An 18,231-nucleotide genomic window follows, 5' to 3' on the forward strand; every position below is an offset into this window, starting at 1 on the left:
GGCAAACCTCAGCTCCAGCCCCAGCAGCTCAGCCGATCCATTTGAAATACACAGAAGCTCAAGTCAAGCAGGTGCTGAAAGGCCCTGGTCCCTGTCACCACCGCCCGCTCCAGGATTAGCAGGCTCGGCTGGACCAGGAACCAAACTGTGATTGATTTTTCTGTTCGGATGAGAAAAGGCAGTGCCCTCCATGGTGGGTGCCAGGACTCATCCGTGTGGGAAAGAGCTGGGACTTCCAAACGGCCGAGTGAGTGAGTTACACATCTGAAATCGCAATTCTTTCAACCTGGACCCTCAGCCGCCAGGGGCACCTCTCTCACCCGTCAAAGCCCTTAGCGGGGCTGTGCGTGCTCACTCTAGAGGCACAGCCGGAGGCCCAGGGGGTCCCTGCCTCTGGCTTTACAGATGGAAAACCAGGCCACTAGGCCAGGCCATCGGGCCAAGTTCCTGCAGCGACAGCACCCCTATTGGGAGCCACACGGAAGTCTCCTACGCCTATTAACACACATCTGTAGGAATCTGTCATACATACGATACACATGTGTGTACGCATTAGCGAGAAGTGGCTTTCTACAACCTAAAGACCCATGGAGGAGCGTGTTAACGAGGCCCTCGGTGAGCATCGTTCGCCAGGAGGGGAGGTGTAAGTCAGGGCAGAAGGCTCCCTGCAGGCAAAGCGAGCAGAAAGCTCGGCGAGCTGCTGGGAATGGGGCTGGGTGGGTCCCCCTGCCCAGGATGGCTGAGACCCGGGGGGGAGCAATGAGGGCCTGGGAGCAGGGCCCAGCCTGGTCCAGTCTGGTCCGAGCCTGTTCAGCGCTCAGTTCTGGTCCTGATTTAATGTCTCATGCACTGTTCCTGTGCATGTGACCGCCACCAGCTTAGTGTCAATAGACCAGGGGATCAGTGTAAATAGAACAGGTCACTCTTAGGTTTAAAACTCACCACCGTTTCCTTCCTCCAGTCCCCCAACGGCCACTCCTGCTCCCCTCTGCTTGGGCACTGCACACAGCTCTCTCCGCACACACAGAAGCCCCAGCAACATTGGGGTGTTTCTGCCTCATCGCTGCGCCCTCGCACATCCCCCTGCTGGGCCCCAGGCCCTCCTATAGCTGGTCCTTCCTCGCATTCTCTGGCCACCCCTCTAATGTGGCCCTCCCAGCCTCCAGCACGCCGCCCTGTGATACTTCCTTCATCACAAGCATCACTCTAGAATACTTACTTCTAACTTGTGGTTACTCCTCACCTGAGGATATTTTCCCATTGATTTTTAGTGAGAGTGGAAGAGAGAGGGGAAAACAGAGAGAAACATCCATGGCAGAGAAAAACAGCCATTGGGTTGCCGCCAGTTCATGCCTCGACCAAGGCTGGCCCAGGGAGGAGCCTGCAACCAAGGTGCGTGCCCTTGACCAGAATGGAACCTGAGACGCTTCAGTCTGCAGGCCAATGCTCCATTCACCGAGCCTAACCAGCCAAGGCTAGAATTGATTGGTTTGCATGCATGGCACCAATGTTCCCCGAGCTAGGCTGTGAGTTCCTCGAGAACAGGGCATTTGCTGTCTTGTCCCTCTCTTCTCAGAGGGTGCATGGCAGTGACTGGTTGCAAAACAGACAGCGCAATCAAAAGTTACTTGGGCTGGAAGAAAAATCCCTCCACTAGCAAGATCCCAGCTGCAGGAGAGAACGAAGTGGGGGGAGAGACTGTACCACTCCGAGCTCAGAGTCTAGGAGGGACTTCAGTGCGCGGGAAAGAGCGGAGAACTAACTCAATGGCACAGTCTTTAGGCTGCGCCCACTTATGCTCTCAAACCCCCTGCTGAGTGCCACCGCTTGATTCCCAGGCCGCTTGCTCGGCTTCTGTTCTGTTCCAGAATCAAGGTTGAGCCCGTGGAAGAGCCTTCAAAAGGTGCTTCAGCAAGTTCAAGTGAGGCACGTGGGCGGCCCCGGCTGCACTCTGAAAGGACCGGCCTGAAAGCGCTCTGCCACTCGAGACGCTAGACACGTGTGCGCACAGAGCGCTTTCAATTGCGTTGGAGAAGGCGAAGAGCAATTCTGCGGCACTCTGGCCTCCTGAGAGCCATCCAGTGGCTATGAGCTCTGTGGACAGCGGGGAATGTGGGTCGACAGAGGCTCTTTGAAAACGCGGTCCTGGAACGTCTGCATTCCCCAGGCCCAGCTGCGGGTCCCTGTCCTTGACAGCCCTCCCGCCCTGGGTCGACCGGGCACAGCGAGAGGCATTTACGGATGAAAGAATCTAAAGAGCACACAGCACGGAGGCGGCGGCAAAAGGCCCAGCAGCAGCTGCTACACTGTCACCTGCCATAACAAGATTGATCTGCAGCGAAATAAAAGGTAATGCAATCCAGAGGCAATAATGTGGGCTTCCTCCGAGAATGTCTGATGCTGTCCGCTGGCAAGCCTGCCTCCCTCTCCCGCCTGCCCCGGTGCACAGCGGCCCGCACAGGCACGGGGTCCCCTCACGCACGCACTCCCTGCCAGAAGCACACACTCGCAGAGCAGCATCTCAGCTCCTCTGAAGGCCCGGGCATCCTTGGACAAGCCAAAGCCAGCGGGGCCTGGACACCCACGGTGTGGCCAGGAGGCCAGAGCCACTCAGATGTGCCCCGTGTGGACGGGCTGCAGAGACGGCCCCGTGGCTTCTGTTCATCCAAAGCCACGTGGTTGTCTGGTGGTTGGTTTCCAGTCCAGTTCAGGGCCCCCCGGGTTTCAAGGGAACAGCCCAATTCTGGGACAGAGTTGCAATCTCAGAAGATGTGGCAGAGTCGTGTTCTGGATTGTCTGTGAGACACAGAACCCTCTGTCTTGGCCCGATGCGACTGTCACTAGTGCATTTTTACGGTCACATTTTCCTGAGCATTAATTTCACAGCGAGGATGGCCAGAAGCAAAGGGAGAGGAGGGGGGACCGTCTGGCACGTCCTTTGCCATCATTTCAGAGAAAGTCTCTCCATAGGAAAGGATCCTCCGAGGCTGGTGCCATGTAAATAATTCACAGGCGCCAGTTCCGTTCTCTCCGTTTGAAATCCTAGTAATCCATACTAATAAAAGACTAATATGCAAATTGGTCAGGTCTCCCTCACAGTAACGACCAAACAGCAGGCTTCGTGGGCAACCAGGCCAGTGGGGAGCAGAGGGTAAGCAGTGAGGGGCAACTGGGCAGGCAGGCATAGGCAGTTAGGGGCGATCAGACAGGCAGGTGAGCAGTTAGAAGCCAATGGTCCCAGATTGTGAGAGGGATGTCCAACTGCAGTCGGACCAAGGGGTCCCAGATTGGAGAGGGTGCAGGCTGGACTGAGAGGACCCTCCCCCATGCACCAATTCTGTGCACTGGTCCTCTAGTATCTTAGAAGGGGCCTGCCACCTGCCAGCGCACAGGGCACTGGGTGGCTGGCAGCTTCCGTCTCTGGAAGATGCTATTAGGCCTTGCCAGCCAGTGATTTGCAGATGATTATAACTTTTGCTCTGCATATCACTGTTACTGACAGGCAAATGCCATCCATCACACGGCATGACGGATTTAACAAGAAGGCCAACCTGACAGAGGCGGCCTGATAGGCCATTTCTTATGCCGGTGACAACAACCAGGGACGTTCCCACACTCCCGAAAGACGGTCAAAATGCAATCGTTTTGTGCCTCGAAAGGGGACATGCCATTCAGCTCTGGGCAGTGCTGGCAGTCTGGTCCTCAGCAAACAACCCACCTCCCTCCCAGAGTACCGCCCCACCCCCACCCCCAAGCTCCTAATCTGTCCAGGGGAAAAAAAACCAAAACACACAACTGCAGCCAAGGGCCCCGATGGCGCCCCTTTCATGACGCGAACGGGCGCGGCTCCTTCTCAGTTCTGCTCATCTGTCAGTCTCCAGCCAAATGGAACGCATTACTTGTCGCTTGCTGGGATTTATGAATTATTTATAAAAGCAGGTCTCTGGCTGCAGACTCTTAGAAGACAACGCCACAGTCCCCTCCCTGCTGCCCACAACCGAGCTTTTATCAGAGAGAGCAGGCCATCGGGGGGGGGGGGGGGGGGGGGGAAATAATAGTTGTGGAAATAGCAAGCCTTTAAGAGGACGCGGAAGCTATTTATGGAAAGCCTGGGTATATTTTTAAACCAGGCTCCTCTTCCGAGCCAGACTTGGATTCAAGAAAGACGCAGCAGAGTGCGCTACCAACATACCTCCCAGCTTGGACACACACAGCTCTTCCCCACCACGGTGCCCACTAGCTTCTGCCTGCGATAACAACGGGAATGAGGCCGGTCCCCTTGTATGGAGGTCTAGCAGGTTCAACAAGGTCATGCCCCTGAGTCTCCCTGGGCCCTGCATCCTATATGGGGATGAGGACACACACAATTCGGTGTGGAGCATTCAGACTCCAGCACCCAGAGCACGTGACCTTGGCTGGCCAAACAGACCAGGCACTCCCCGCCCTTGCCTGGCCCTGATTCTGGCCCAGGCCAAGTCAGAGGTGTGGGGGATGCATGGGTTGGAGGGCATGCAGCGACCAGCCAGCTGTGGTCTTGCCCACACCTCCAGGACAGCGGCACAGCTGTTTGGCAAAGAAATGCCCAGGTGATGCCAGCCTAGGGAGCCCTGACCAAGTTCAGCTGGCCCTCACGCAGGAGCCCCGAGTGATGGGGACTCCACCTGGCCCCTCCAGAGACACCTGCTCTTCGCCCATCACACGTCCCACAGCGCTCTGCCCCCTGCCAGGGGCTCCGCCACGAAGGGTCCCCAACGTCCCTGCCTCGGTTGTCCCGCTCCCACTGGTCCCCCAAACATGGTCCAGAGGGAGACCCGGAGGCCGGGTGGCACTGCAGGCCGCCTCTGGCCACTGTCCTCATTTTGCCTCCTAAAGCCCCCGTGACATACATGTCCAGAGAGAACAGGAAGCCCCGTGACCCTCTGCACACAGACTATATACCTTGGTTCCCCAAACAGCACAGCCAACAGGCAGAAGGCAGGGACCTTACCTTGCTGAAACACGTCTGCCAGGAGGGAGGAGAAACAGGGCAGGCGGGCGGGCAGGGAGAGAGAGAGGAGAAAAAAAAGAAATTAATAATAATGTTGACCATGACCATGACGATAATCATAGCGAGCGTATGCTGACTGCTTAAGCACTCTACGCATACGTAGTTCCTGTAACTCGGAAGCAGTGGTTAAGAGCTTGGGCTCTGGCACGAAACCGCCCTGGCTTGAATCCTTGGCTCGACACTTACTAACTCTGTGGTTGACATTCTCTCAACCACAAGTAGACAGGGGTATAGGGAAGATTAAACACATTGTGGCTGATGTTTGCAGGGCTCAGAACACTGCCTGTGACGTAGTAAAGGCATGCAGTCAGGTGGTTGATATTTTTAACACCCTTGTTTTCACAACCCTCTGTAGAGCAGGCTGTGCGATCATGCTCACTTTATGGAAGGGGTCACTGAGGGTCTGGGAGGTTGAGTAACTCACCCTAAACCACAGTCAAGTAAGTAATGGGCTCAGGAGTGAAGTCAAGTCTGTTGGATTCCAGAAACCATCTTCTTAAGCTACAACTAAGTTGCCTGGGCTGGCTTATAAGTAACAACAAAGCAACAAGGCCACACAGAAGGATAAACTGAGGAAGGGCCTATGAATCATATAAACAAAATATGGGAAAGTCCCCCACATCATAGCTCACAGCTAAGACCATGCCTTCCTCTGAAATGCTAGATCAAAGGTGAACAAAATGGTTTCAACGAAAACTCGAGAGGCTACTATATGCCAAGCGCTGTGTCTCGACTGGGAACCACACTGTGTCTGGACTGGGAACCACACAGTCACTAACACCACCACCCTGCCCCCAAGGGGAACCCTAGCTTGACTTCTAACACCTTACATTCGCTTTTACTATTTTTGAACTTTGTGTAAATGGACCGATTCCGTGTGAATTTGTTCTGTCTGTCTTCTTTGCTCCGCAGAGACTGTGGGTCCCCGCGCTGTAGCCTGTGGTAGGTCATTCATGCTCACCGCTGTATAGTGTTCCATTGGTAATGAGATCATCTTTATTTTTAAACTTTACGGAAGCATTTCTGTATTGTTCTCATTTTTAACAATGAACAATGTCTTACATTTATAATCTGAACCTTAAAGCAAGTTACTTTCATCTCAAAAACTGAGTAAGAACTGTATCACTGTATCATCAACATCTAAATTTGTGGTCAGCCATCCCCACCAAGTCATCAGCTCCTATAAGGTCACGGAGAGCCAAGGGCCCATGAATGAAATGTGTTGGACGAAATGTGACCAGGTGGGTGAGACAGACGGCACGGACAGTTTTCATTTCAACGGAGCACACGTGACCCTGTTCCATACACCTCCACCCAGGCCAGACGGCAGACACCCCGTTCCCAATCTCAGGGAGCTGGCTAACACGGCACCCTTTCTCTCACACTCATCAACACCAACTGGGATGTAAATGGCCCATATTGGTACCTTTATGGGACATCAACTGAGCTCCCATTTACATATGCAATATGTCATTCTCTAACCCGTCATTCATCATGAGCCCCAGTCATTCATCAAAAGCCACTCACCTCCCATCCCGGACACTGCCTAGGGCCTGAGAAGAACCAAGTACAGCTCCCTCAGCAAACCACGGTCATGGGCACCTGGTGTCTCCAACAGAGAGTCTGCACCACCTACTGGGACCAGCCTGCTCACCTGCAGGAGCCCTCCTCCTGGCCTTCAAATGTCATAAGCACTGCGAGGTTCCCTAGAGCTTATCCCTGTAGCGAGGGAAGTCAGTTTCCACCTCTGTGCTTCCTGTGTAATGTGTGCGCATTGCAATTACAGCTCCTATTATAATTAGTTATTTATGTGGACCCTGAGCGCCTGAGGACAAGGGCTAAGTGTCTTCCTCACTCTAGTGGGCCCTAACTGCCTGGCGTGGTACGCTCCCACACCAGCGAGGAGGAGAGAGGGCCGATCTGTCTCAACGCCTACCTAGTCCAACCCCCTCATGTTACAGGTGAGGAGCCTGAGTCTCAGAGACGGGAGAGATTCTTCCCAAGGCCACATACCTCGGCGCTAGAGGCAGAGCCAGGACGACAATGAGATCCATTTAACCTTAATGAAGCACGAAAGCTCGTCCCTATTAGCAAAGCACAAATTCAAGATTTATCATGCTCCTCTAATGAATACAGACAAAAATTTCCAACCTTGGAAACATCATGAAATGTGATTAGTCTTTCAGATACGGATCCAGTCTGGACATCTGTCCACAGACCTCACCCTCCTCTCCGTGGCTTTGGCAGGGAACACGTCCTTCGAAATTCAGTACAGATTGGAATCACTGGAAAGCATCGGCGAGTGGGCAGGGAGGGAGGAAATCGGGGCAGGGATGTTGGGACCTTATTCCTTCCAAATCCACTGGGTATTCCATGTGTTAGCAGACAAATCTACACAAATACTATTCTTGTCTTCTCCAAAGAAACCTCGCTTGATTTCCAGAGGAGCTATTTTAGATTTCTAAAGGAACCCTTTTTCAGCTTCATTGACATTTGCACCTTTTTATTCAAATGTAAATTTTAATAAACACCGGTATAAATATTGCAACAATTTTGCCCATGAGTTATCTTGTAATTTACACTGTAAATTTATGTCTTCTGTAGTCTGTGGCATAAATCATTTTGTTCTTAGCATCATTTAGCTCTTTGTTCTGTATACTAATGGCTTGGGTTCCTCCTTTAAAATATGATTTTCCCCGACTGAGCCAGCCATCCAGGCTCAAATGACTTATGGACAGAAGAGCAGAAAATAAGTGAGAAGATGGTTAAGTTTTGTGCTGCTTGGCTACCTTTTACAACCCCTCCCCCCTCCCCCACTCCCCTACACCCAAGCCTCCAATTGCGAGCCTCACACAATATTAGCCACAAAAATACCCTCACCATCTTCTTCACGGGGCTTCATGCCCAACACGCCCATCTCCAAAACCATAGGCACCAATCCCTCTAAAAGACCTCACAATGGAGTGTGATCTTGAAGTCTAACCAGCCCCTCGGACCTACATGGGAGTCAGTCATCCTCTGAGCTTGAGTTTCCTCATTGCTGAGGGCCACAACCCTGGTGCCCAGAGGTTAGGTCAGAGGATTTGCAGGAACACATTCCCATCCATGGCTGTGGGGAATCTCGCAAGAAGAAGATGTCTGCTCTCCCCAGAAATGGAAGTCACAGGAGCTCAGAGCTGGGAGCTTCCACCCTAACCACAGACAGGTTGCGCCCAGAGCCCTCCAGGGACATTGTGGAGAGGAAATGAACTCCTTCGGACAAAGCTCTGCTCTTACTCACTTCCCCAGGGAGACAACCTCCCAGCCCAGTCCTTCAGGGGAACAAAGAAGGCCTGTTCTCCAGCCCCACCCCCACCCCCCAGAGCCAGGCTGGTCCTATAGATAGATGAAAAGCCAGGGGATAAGTCAGTGACCACAGATGTGGGAAGGAGAAAGGGGGAAGGAGGGACTGGAGATGAGCCTCTATGTCTAGTTTCTTCAACAAGGAATGAACATCAAGGATGCCCGCCCTCCCCCATCCCTGCTGAGAGATTCATACCCCAGAGATGTTTAATGCACGGAGTCCTCCAGAGACAGAGGCTGTACAAAGACTGGATTATTTATTAGTATTAATAAGTGATGGCAATTAGGCCGGGGGAATTCCTCAACACTGCTGATTAAAAACTTTCTGGAGCACCGCTCATCCGCATGGCCAGTGTTTACCTCTATTAAAAATGATTTAACTCCACCGGGTGAGCCTCTCTCCTGCTCCGGGTTAATAATCAGCCGCACGCAGAGCCACACGGGTTAAGTAAGTGGGCGCTCCTTTATTTATCTGCGGCTTTGTTTTATGAGCAGACCTGGATGGCCGTCTCACTGCCCCTTCGGTCTGCTAGGAATAATTTACTATTTCGATCCACAGTCTGTAGCGGTGATGGTCAGGGATGCTCTCACTGTTATTACATATCACACTTAGCAGTAACGGCAGGCCCCACCGTGCACGTGTGGCCGACTTCCGTTAAGACGGGAGGAAGCCAAAGCTACGGGGTCTCAGACAATGTAATCACACGCTCTCTCACGTTTGCTTTCTTTTCTGGGGTAAATTATATATGAGGGGAGTTTGGTTTCTTGAAAACGCATGCTCTTAACTCCCATTTAAGAACTCTCACCTGGGGAGACAGCTGTCTTGTGAGTGCCCCTGTGGTTTGAGCTGAAGAAAAGTCTCAAGTATGAGTGCTTTTACGGTAAAGCATGGTAACTTCTATGAGGATCCAACTCACCAGGGGCAGAGGAGAAGAGGGAGGGAAGAGTGGAATGAATGCTGATTCCCAGAGTAGGGTCCGTGTCACCATGAGCCATAGTCAACTTCAAGATGGGCTAGGTGGCCCCCTCACCAAACTTCAAAGCCCAACTGGCTCTATACATGGATATGAAGAATACCAGAATGCAGCCTGTGGCTTTTGTGTCCTGCAAGTCCCCGAGAATGAAGTGGGTCCCTCCAATCCCTCCCCCTCTTGGTAAACGGTGGCACTCCAGAGTAGATTCCCACTGACAAAGCCTAACTTTGTCAATGGGATTCTACTCTGGGGTGCCACCATTCACCAAGGTCCAAAAATGGCAGTGCCACCATTCACCTAGGTCCAAAAATGGCAGGTGGGCTTCTCAGGGAGAGCAGGGTTATCTCCTTCTCTCTCAGATACACTCCAGGGCCATGTCACCACATGATGGTGGCCACTGGATCCCATAACCTAAGACTGGGTCCCAGCTCCTCGTGACATGGAAACCTGGGGGGCATCTTGTAGCCTATGTTCTCATCTAATAAGAGGGGATAGCTGAGACACGTTTTGTCCTACCATAGGGCTATCATGAAGGTCAAGACAAGTAATTGAATCAGCGTAGAGCCCAGGGACTGAGGAGTCCAACACTAGGTTCAGATCTGGGCTCGCTATTTCACCCCTCTTGATCCCCCTTCCTTTGCTTACAAAACAGGGATAACAAAGCTTACCTTCCGAAATGCATGACGACAACCAAGATCATACTGTGATGCTCTCAGTGAGCACATGGCAGCTGGTCTGTGGTACATGTTCAGTCAGTGGAAGTTACTGCTCTTATAATCATAAGCAATAGAACAGGGTAGCAAAGAGCTCAGGTCTGGAAGTCGGAGTTGGGCCCAGGCTTGGCTGTGTGGTCTCAGGCAAATGACTGAGCCTCCCCAAACCTCAATTTTCTCATCAGCAACAGGGAGCTAACGACCATGGCTAACGTCTGTGTTACCTCATACAGTGCTATGGAGACTCAGCGATGTGATATGGAGAATACACACATGGTAGTACTCAGAAAGACGTCTATGAATGGCAGCGTTACAAATCAACATCGATTGGTTGCCTACTACTTGAAAAACCTTTGCGACTTTCTATAAGGCTGTAAAAGTGATCATCGGAGGAAATCCTAAAATGAAATGATCGTTTTCATTTCTTCTTCTCATCATGTAGCTCTGTGCCATTGAGGAACTCTTAAGCAATTCTCCAACATTATCTTATGGATGAATTATTCTTCATCTCTGCAATCAGTGGCCCAATGACATCTTATCGTCAATCCTCCGTGATCTAAGGGGTGTGATGAGAAGTTCCAGAAACCCAGGGCCCAGCCTTGATTTTCGGCACCACTCACCCCTCTTACATTGCCTGTCTCCTCTGAGCCTGCCATGGGCTTTGATCCGTGTTTCAAGCCGTGCTCCCTACAAGCCGAGGACTCAAAAGAGGTGGGGGAATTGAAAACTTCTACTCGGTGCAGTGGGATTCTATGAAGGATTTGTCTGGGCAAAGGGTTCTGCTACTTTATTATGTAAATTAGGTAAAGTTTGAGCACAACAAACCACTTACAGGAGCCCTTCCTGTCCAGGTGCAGGCCTGTGCTCTCCTGGAGGACAGCCAGCGAGCATCCAAGCCTCCTCCGGAGTCCCCACGTGGTCTCCATGGCACCACACGGGGCCGTGATTAGTGTCCTGTGTCTCCAAAACCAGACAGCTCAGGAAGCCTGTGGCCACCCAGGCCCCTCTCGCTTCCCTATTCTTATTCTTTTGTTTGTTTGTTTTATTTTTTATTCCTCACCCAAGGGTATTTTTTCATTGATTTTTAGAGTGAGGAGAAGGGAGAGGGGAAGACAGAGAGAAACAACGATGTGAGAGAAAAACATCCAGGTTGCCTCCTGCATCAGCCCTGACCAGGGCCCTGGCTGGAGAGGAGCCTGCAACCAAGCTTCATGCTCTAGACCGGAACTGAACCCAGGACCCTTCGGATCCACAGGCCAATGCTTTATCCACTGAGCCAAACCGGCTAGGGCCTGCTTCCCCATTCTTAAATGCGGTGGGACTTGAATCTCTCTGTCCTTCTTCTTCTCTGTCTCATTTGGGACCCAGGCCGGGTAAAGTCCCATCTTTCTCCTGGCTCCTGGCCCCTCCTCCCCTTTTATCATGTTAGACATGAAGACCCTGACTTTGCCTATCACTGTCTGACCTCTGGTGGCACGTGACCTTCAGTAGATGTCTTTTGTTGTAAAAAATATATATGTATATATATTTGAAGCCCTGAAGTATCTTCCTACTACATTTCCTAGGGAATGTGCCACCAACATCACTCTTAGGCCACGTGCTTAAGCAGCAGCCCACGCGGGTTCGGGGGCAGTGCCAGGGCCGGAGCTGTGCGTCCCTGCCATGTTTATGGCATTCCATCCCCAGTCTAGCTCCTTCGCCGCACAGAGGGATGAAGCCCTTAACTCCTGAAAGAACATAAAGAAATAGATGTAGGAATAATACTTTTTATGATTGCATTCTATATACTATGGAAGTTATGTTCCATTCTGCCGTACTTTATGGGGCTGATAAAGTAGCACAGGCTGACTTCCCGGCGCACAGTGTATTTTATATCCGTTTAAAATGTTTTCTCTCCGACTGAATTGCTTTTTGAGTAATTATAATAAGCCTAATCTGGGCTTAATGAATTCATGTACGAATACTTTCGACGGCGTTATTGAAACCGCTCTGATAGGAAACTATATTAAACTCAATCCCTTCAGCAGCCAGTGTTTTTCTTTCAAAAGGACGGCGTACGTGACTAGCTCTGAATTCCTTTAAGTCAGCTCGCCGAGCAGTTATAAGGAGTTGCATTCATAGCACAACCAAAAGAAGAGGTTGACAAGTAACTTTGTTCTAATTTCCCTAAACTTACGTAATTGAGTTTTAATTAGGAGTCACAGAAAGCGTTCTTATGAAGCATCCATCTGCATATGCAAAGGCCTGGAGAGTATACTTCCAGAATAAATCAGTTATGGGTCTGATCAATTATGGGTCTAATCAGTTATAGCTCTGATCAGTTATGGCTCTGATCAAATATGGGTCTGATCAGTTATAGCTCTGATCAGTTATAGCTCTGATCAATTATGGGTCTGATCAGTTATAGCTCTGATCAGTTATGGCTCTGATCAGTTATGGGTCTGATCAGTTATGGGTCTGATCAGTTATATAATAGCTCTGATCAGTTATGGGTCTGATCAGTTATAGCTCTAATCAGTTATGGCTCTGATTAATTATGGGCCTGATTAGTTATGGGTCTTATCAGTACGGCTCTCATTCGTACAGCTCTGATCAATTAAAGCTCTGATAAGCAATAAAATAAACCATGGAAGGTAAAACACTAAAAATCATCTATGGGTACTGAGCCTTCTTTTCTACAAAGTCTCCAAAACCAACAGTCTGAACCTCTGGGTTTGAGCTGGCAAAGCCACTCATCTCCGGGATTCAGCCCCTCCGTCAGAAGCTGATGTGTGCGAGGTGATCTCTGAGATCCCTCCAGTTCTAAAACACGATGGCTTCAAGTTTAAAATTACACACATTCTATCAGATGGGCTGTTATTGCGTAGAGCTTATTTGTCATCTTATCCACACTAAATTACAGTCACAGAGGGGAAAAAATCTCATCCCCTGCATTTCACACACATCCATAAACACATTCATAATGTGGCTGGTGATCTCAGATTTATCTCAAGATAGTATCTCGGCGGTAAAATATTTTTCCCATTATAGATAAATTATAAACCACCTGAAAACCTCTAAGGTTACAGGGCCTCCTTGAATCGATTCCTATTTGCACCCCCACCCCTACCCACCCAGCATGCACTTCCTGAAAGATGTTCTGTCATCCCCATTTCCAAGTCAACTGGTTACTTTCATCATGCATCAATCCCTCGGGCGGGTCTCTGAGATCCAGGCTTTACTAGGACTACCCCGTGTCCTAAATCCAAACTCGGTATTTACAAATGTCCAGCAGAATCAATCTCCTCCTCTGCCAGGTGATCGTTACCAGGATGGACAACTTTAAAGTAAACATAAGACAATACCGTCATCATTATTCTGATGGCTTGGCACAAATTACCATCAGGAGAGCTTCCAGGAGCCAGAGACAATTAAAGTCTGAGTTCGGAGAAGCTGCCCCCAACATCAAGCACAACTGATTAGAATGATTTGGAAGTAAACATGTTCCAGCAAATTGGCCCGAGTCTTCACGGAAGACGTTTTGGCCACGGGATGCGTGCTGGCAGGACCCGTTTTGGGAAGTACAGGTTCTGGCCAGGCCCTGCCATGAATCCCCTGAAAAATCGAGGATAAATCATTGCAGCATTCTGGCTCCCAAAGGTTTGACTGGAGCCTCTGCAGTCCCTTCCGGTTCTAAAAGCTCCGTAACCAACCTTTTCATTAGGACCCTCTGCTATGTGCTCCCAGGTTACCTGGGAACTATGGCAGAATCTGCACTCCATGCCCAGTGGGCCCCCCATCAGGAGCAGGGAGATATAGGAGAAAACATCTCCAGCAATGCAGCGTTCATTCTCTCCGAATCCTATCTGTCCTTTGGAAGCAGGATCCACGTTTACCCAGTGAATAGGCATTGCCCCGCACGAGTGCTGCCCCACACTCTCTATCACGGAAGAGCTGGCATTTATCAGAGGTAGTTGGGAGCAAGAAGTCCAATGTGAACTATAGGCTCTCTCATGAATGTCTCAGCACACAGGTCTTTCTCCAGGTAGGCAGCACATTTCTTAAAGTCACCCCCTCAGAGGCTCAGTGCGGTTCCTCTCTCTCCATCATCTTACCTGCACCCGGGGCCACACACGGGGCCGGGCGCTGGTGCATCGCGACCAGGCATCTGGAGGGGCAGAGGACCATGGGGGCTGAGGACGCCTTCCTCACAGCCTCTGCGGCTGCACGTTTTCATCTTTGGGAAGAAGAGGCGGCGAGCAGTCAACCTGGGTACCACAGGTCGTACTTGTGGGGAATTTCATTCCGCCGTCTAATTCTTTTAAACCTGCATGACGTTCAGTGGCTCAGCGCGGTCAGGAAATGTAGATGGCAGTTTCACAAAGGGTCTGTGCCGCTGCTTTGCCCTAATCCAAAGGATGCCAGCATCTCACAGAGCTGAAGGTATAATATTTGAAGCTATATATACTATATAAATTGACAATATACATTGTGTATTATATACTGTATACATATATATATATAGTATATACATATATATACTATATATGTGTGTATATAGTATAGTATAGTATACATATATGTATATAGTATATTTCCAAGATCATGGCTAGTATTCTTCAAGTCCAGAGAGCTGAGAGTTGGGTTCTAGTCCTACCTCTGCCCTATCTGGCGATGGTTGGTGGGTAATCCTCTCTTGGGGAGCCACAGCTGCAGTGGAGGCCTGCCTTAACTAATTCTCCGAGGAAACAATAAGATAGCGGATGTGCTCACACTCTGAAAAAAATAAAATAGAAATTTCTGATACTTTGTTAGTGTCCACTGGAGCTGATACAATGTGCTGAGTAATTAATGGGCTCAAAGGAAGCTGAAATCCAGACCCCGTGGTCCAAGAGCTTATAATAAAAAGGAGAGCCAGACACACTCAAGGAAAGGGTGCCAAATTCTACCTGGAGATGGAAACAGGACAATGAGGAAGAGAGACATTTTGAGAAGGAGGCTCTGGGCAGCCTTCACGGACTAGATACAACCTGAGCTGGATGGTGAAGGACAGTCCTAAACAAAGCTAGCATTGATGGAGCCCTCATTTCTTAGGACTTCACTTAAAATTCTATGTATTTATATACAATAGAAGCCAAGTGACCGGAATGACCACAATGACAGGTCACTATGATGAGCACTGCAGCCAGCCAACCAGCCAGATGGGGGCAGGGCCAGCCAGCCAACCTCCCATGGCCCCTCCCCCTGGCCAGCCCACCCCAATCGGCCCCTAATTGGGGCGGGGCAGCCAGATCCCACCCATGCAAGAATCACCAGGCCTCTAGTAGTACATATCATTCTCACCTTCATTTTACCCATGAGTTCATTTGCCAAAGACCCCATAGGCCATCTGACTGTAGGGCACACCCCCATCACCACTGCACGGTAGGACTCAACATGTGGAGATGAGGGACCATGGAGCAACAGCACAAAGGAGTCAGAAGAAATGAAATGGGCTCACAGGAAATGGAAGAAAACCTAAATAGATGGCAGTATATGTCATATTCACAGACTGAAGGACTCAGTATTATTAAGATATTGTTTTTCCCCAAATTAGCCTATATATTCCATGCAATCCCAAGTGGCAAGTGCACCAGATTTTTTTGTAGGAAGTGACAAGCCAATTCTAAAAGGTTTAAGAAATATGCCGAAGCCGGTTTGGCTCAGTGGTAGAGCGTCAGTCTGCGGACTGAAAGGTCCCGGGTTCAATTCCGGTCAAGGGCATGTACATTGGTTGCAGGCACATCCCCAGTGGGGGTGTGCAAAAGGCAGCTGGTCGATGTTTCTCTCTCATTGATGTTTCTAGCTCTCTATCTCTCTCCCTTCCTCTCTGTAAAAAATCAATAAAATATATTAAAAAACTAATAATAAAAATAAAACGTTTAAGAAATATAAGAATCTAGAGTAGCCAAAGCTCTCTTGATAAAGCAGAGCAATGTCGGAGGATTGACACTACTTGACTTCAAGACACAAAATAAAGCCACCAAAATTAAGACAGTGTCACTGAAGACAAGCAGTCTAGGGGAGCAGAACAGAGGGCCCAGAAATAGACCTGCAAATTTACAATCATTTGCTTTTTGACAAAGGAGCCAGTGTAATCCAATAATGAAAAGCCAGTCTCTTCAACAAATGGGACTGGAACACTCAAACAGACAAAAAAAAAATACACACACACACACACACACACACACACACACAAAACAAAAAAAAACAAAAAAAACACAACAACTTAAACTTATTCCTCCTCAGACAACACACAAAAATTAATTCACAATAAGTCACAGGCCTATAGATAAATGCTTAAACTATAATGTTTCTAGGAGAAAAAAAAATAACCATATTACTTAGGAGTAGGTAAAGATTTCTTAACTGTAGAATCCAGTTGGATGTTTATGATATAATTCTTTCAACTTTTCTTATGCTTGAAATTTGTCATAATAAAATATTGGGGAAATGAGCACATGGAATTGGGTGTTAATAATATAGAGTAGACACAGATACAAACGATAATAAATGCTCTACTTGTAAGCACCTTTGGGGTTTTGAAGTCTGTGCATTTTAGGACCTATTCCTGAATAAGTTCCCTGCACCTCTCCTTCTCCTAGCACATCAAAGGTGATTTAACCACTCTGTCCATTTTCCCTCTGGATCTAACAACCTACTATGCTCTGTATTACCAGGTGGGTAAATGACAGGGGTCAAGGTCTTTGCAAAGTTTCACAAAGCACAGTGATGTCTCTGTGGAAGAGAAGAAAAGGAACTAAATCGGGAACAGAGTTTGGTCCATGGGTCAAAAGACTTAATACCTTTAAAATGGAAATACTCTCCAAACTGATACACACTTTCAACACAATCCTATCAAAATTGCAGCCATCTTTGCAGAAGTTAGCAAGCCAATCCTAAAATTCATAGGCCATCTCAAGATGCTCTGCATAGCCTTTGAAAGAGAACCAAGTTGGAGGACTCACACTTCCTGATTTTGAAACTTATTTCAAAGCGACAGTTAATGAAGACAGTGAGGTATGGGTATAAAGGACAGACATATTGATCAAAGGACTAGAACTGACAGCCCAGAAATAAACCCTCAGAGTTATAGTCCATTGAATTTTGATAAGACAATTCAATAGGAAAAAAATAATATTTTCAACTAATGGTGCTGGGACAACTGACTATCCACATGTAAAAGAATTAAAATGGAGCCTTATCTCATACCACATACAAATTAATTCAAAGTGGATCAAAGAGCTAGAACTATAAAACTCTTAGAAGATAACAAGATATAAATCTTTGTGACTTTCTAAGATTAGGCAATAGTTTCTTAAATAGGACATCAAAAGCAGAAGCACTGAAAGAAAATAGACGAACTGGACATAATCAAAATTAAAAAAAACATTTATGCTTCAAAGTGAACTATCATGAAAGTAAAAATACAACCTCATAAAATGATATAAAACTAGAGGCCAGATGCACAAAGATTCATGCAGTAGGTCTTCCTTCCGCTGGCTGCAAGCATGTTTTCCTCGGGCACCCAGGACATGGGCCACAGCGGAACCAAGCCTTCAGCCTTCAGGCTTGGATGGAGCTCCAGCCATCAGTCCGTAGTCTTTACTTGGTGCCTGTGTATTTTGTTGGGTTAATTTGCATACTCACTCCTGATTGGCTGGTGGGTGTCCCAGAGGTATGGTCAATTTGCATCTTTCTCTTTTATTAGTGTAGATAATTGCCAAACATATGTCTGATAAGGCACTTGTACCTGGACTGTATAAAGAACTATGACAAGTCAAAAATGCAAAAGATATATACCAAATGATGGTCCTAGAGATTATTATGCTAACTGACATGTGCCAGTCAGAGAAATGCTCAACCTCATTAGGGATCAGGGAATTGCAAATCAAAACAACAGGAGATACCACTGCACACCCACTGGGAGGGCTATAATCAGAAAGGCAGATAAATAACAAGTGTTGGCAAAGATCTGGAGAAACTGGAGTCCTCACACACTGCTGGTCGGCATGCAAAAGGGGGTAGCCACTTTGGAAAACAGTCTGGCAGGCCCTCAAACGGTTCAATACAGAGCTACCCTCTGACCCAGTAATTCCACTCCTAGGCATGGACCCCAAGGACAGGAAAGCATACA

At 48.7% G+C, this 18,231-nt stretch overlaps 1 protein-coding gene across 2 annotated transcripts in view; it reads right to left on the reverse strand.

The window, feature by feature from the left end:
• The window catches only part of GFRA1 (GDNF family receptor alpha 1), a 184,879-nt gene that overhangs the window by 122,546 nt on the left and 44,102 nt on the right, over positions 1-18,231 (reverse strand). The window contains exon 4 of one of the 2 annotated variants that reach the window (XM_036439167.2): positions 4,988-5,002. The exons of the other annotated variant lie outside the window; for it this stretch is intronic. Coding sequence (XP_036295060.1) covers positions 4,988-5,002 — 15 coding nt within the window. The remainder of the gene's footprint in view (positions 1-4,987; positions 5,003-18,231) is intronic. 2 annotated transcript variants of the gene reach the window in all.

This window comes from Pipistrellus kuhlii, unplaced genomic scaffold (genome assembly GCF_014108245.1).
Source record: "Pipistrellus kuhlii isolate mPipKuh1 unplaced genomic scaffold, mPipKuh1.p scaffold_m20_p_15, whole genome shotgun sequence".
NCBI classification, from domain to species: Eukaryota; Metazoa; Chordata; class Mammalia; order Chiroptera; family Vespertilionidae; genus Pipistrellus; species Pipistrellus kuhlii.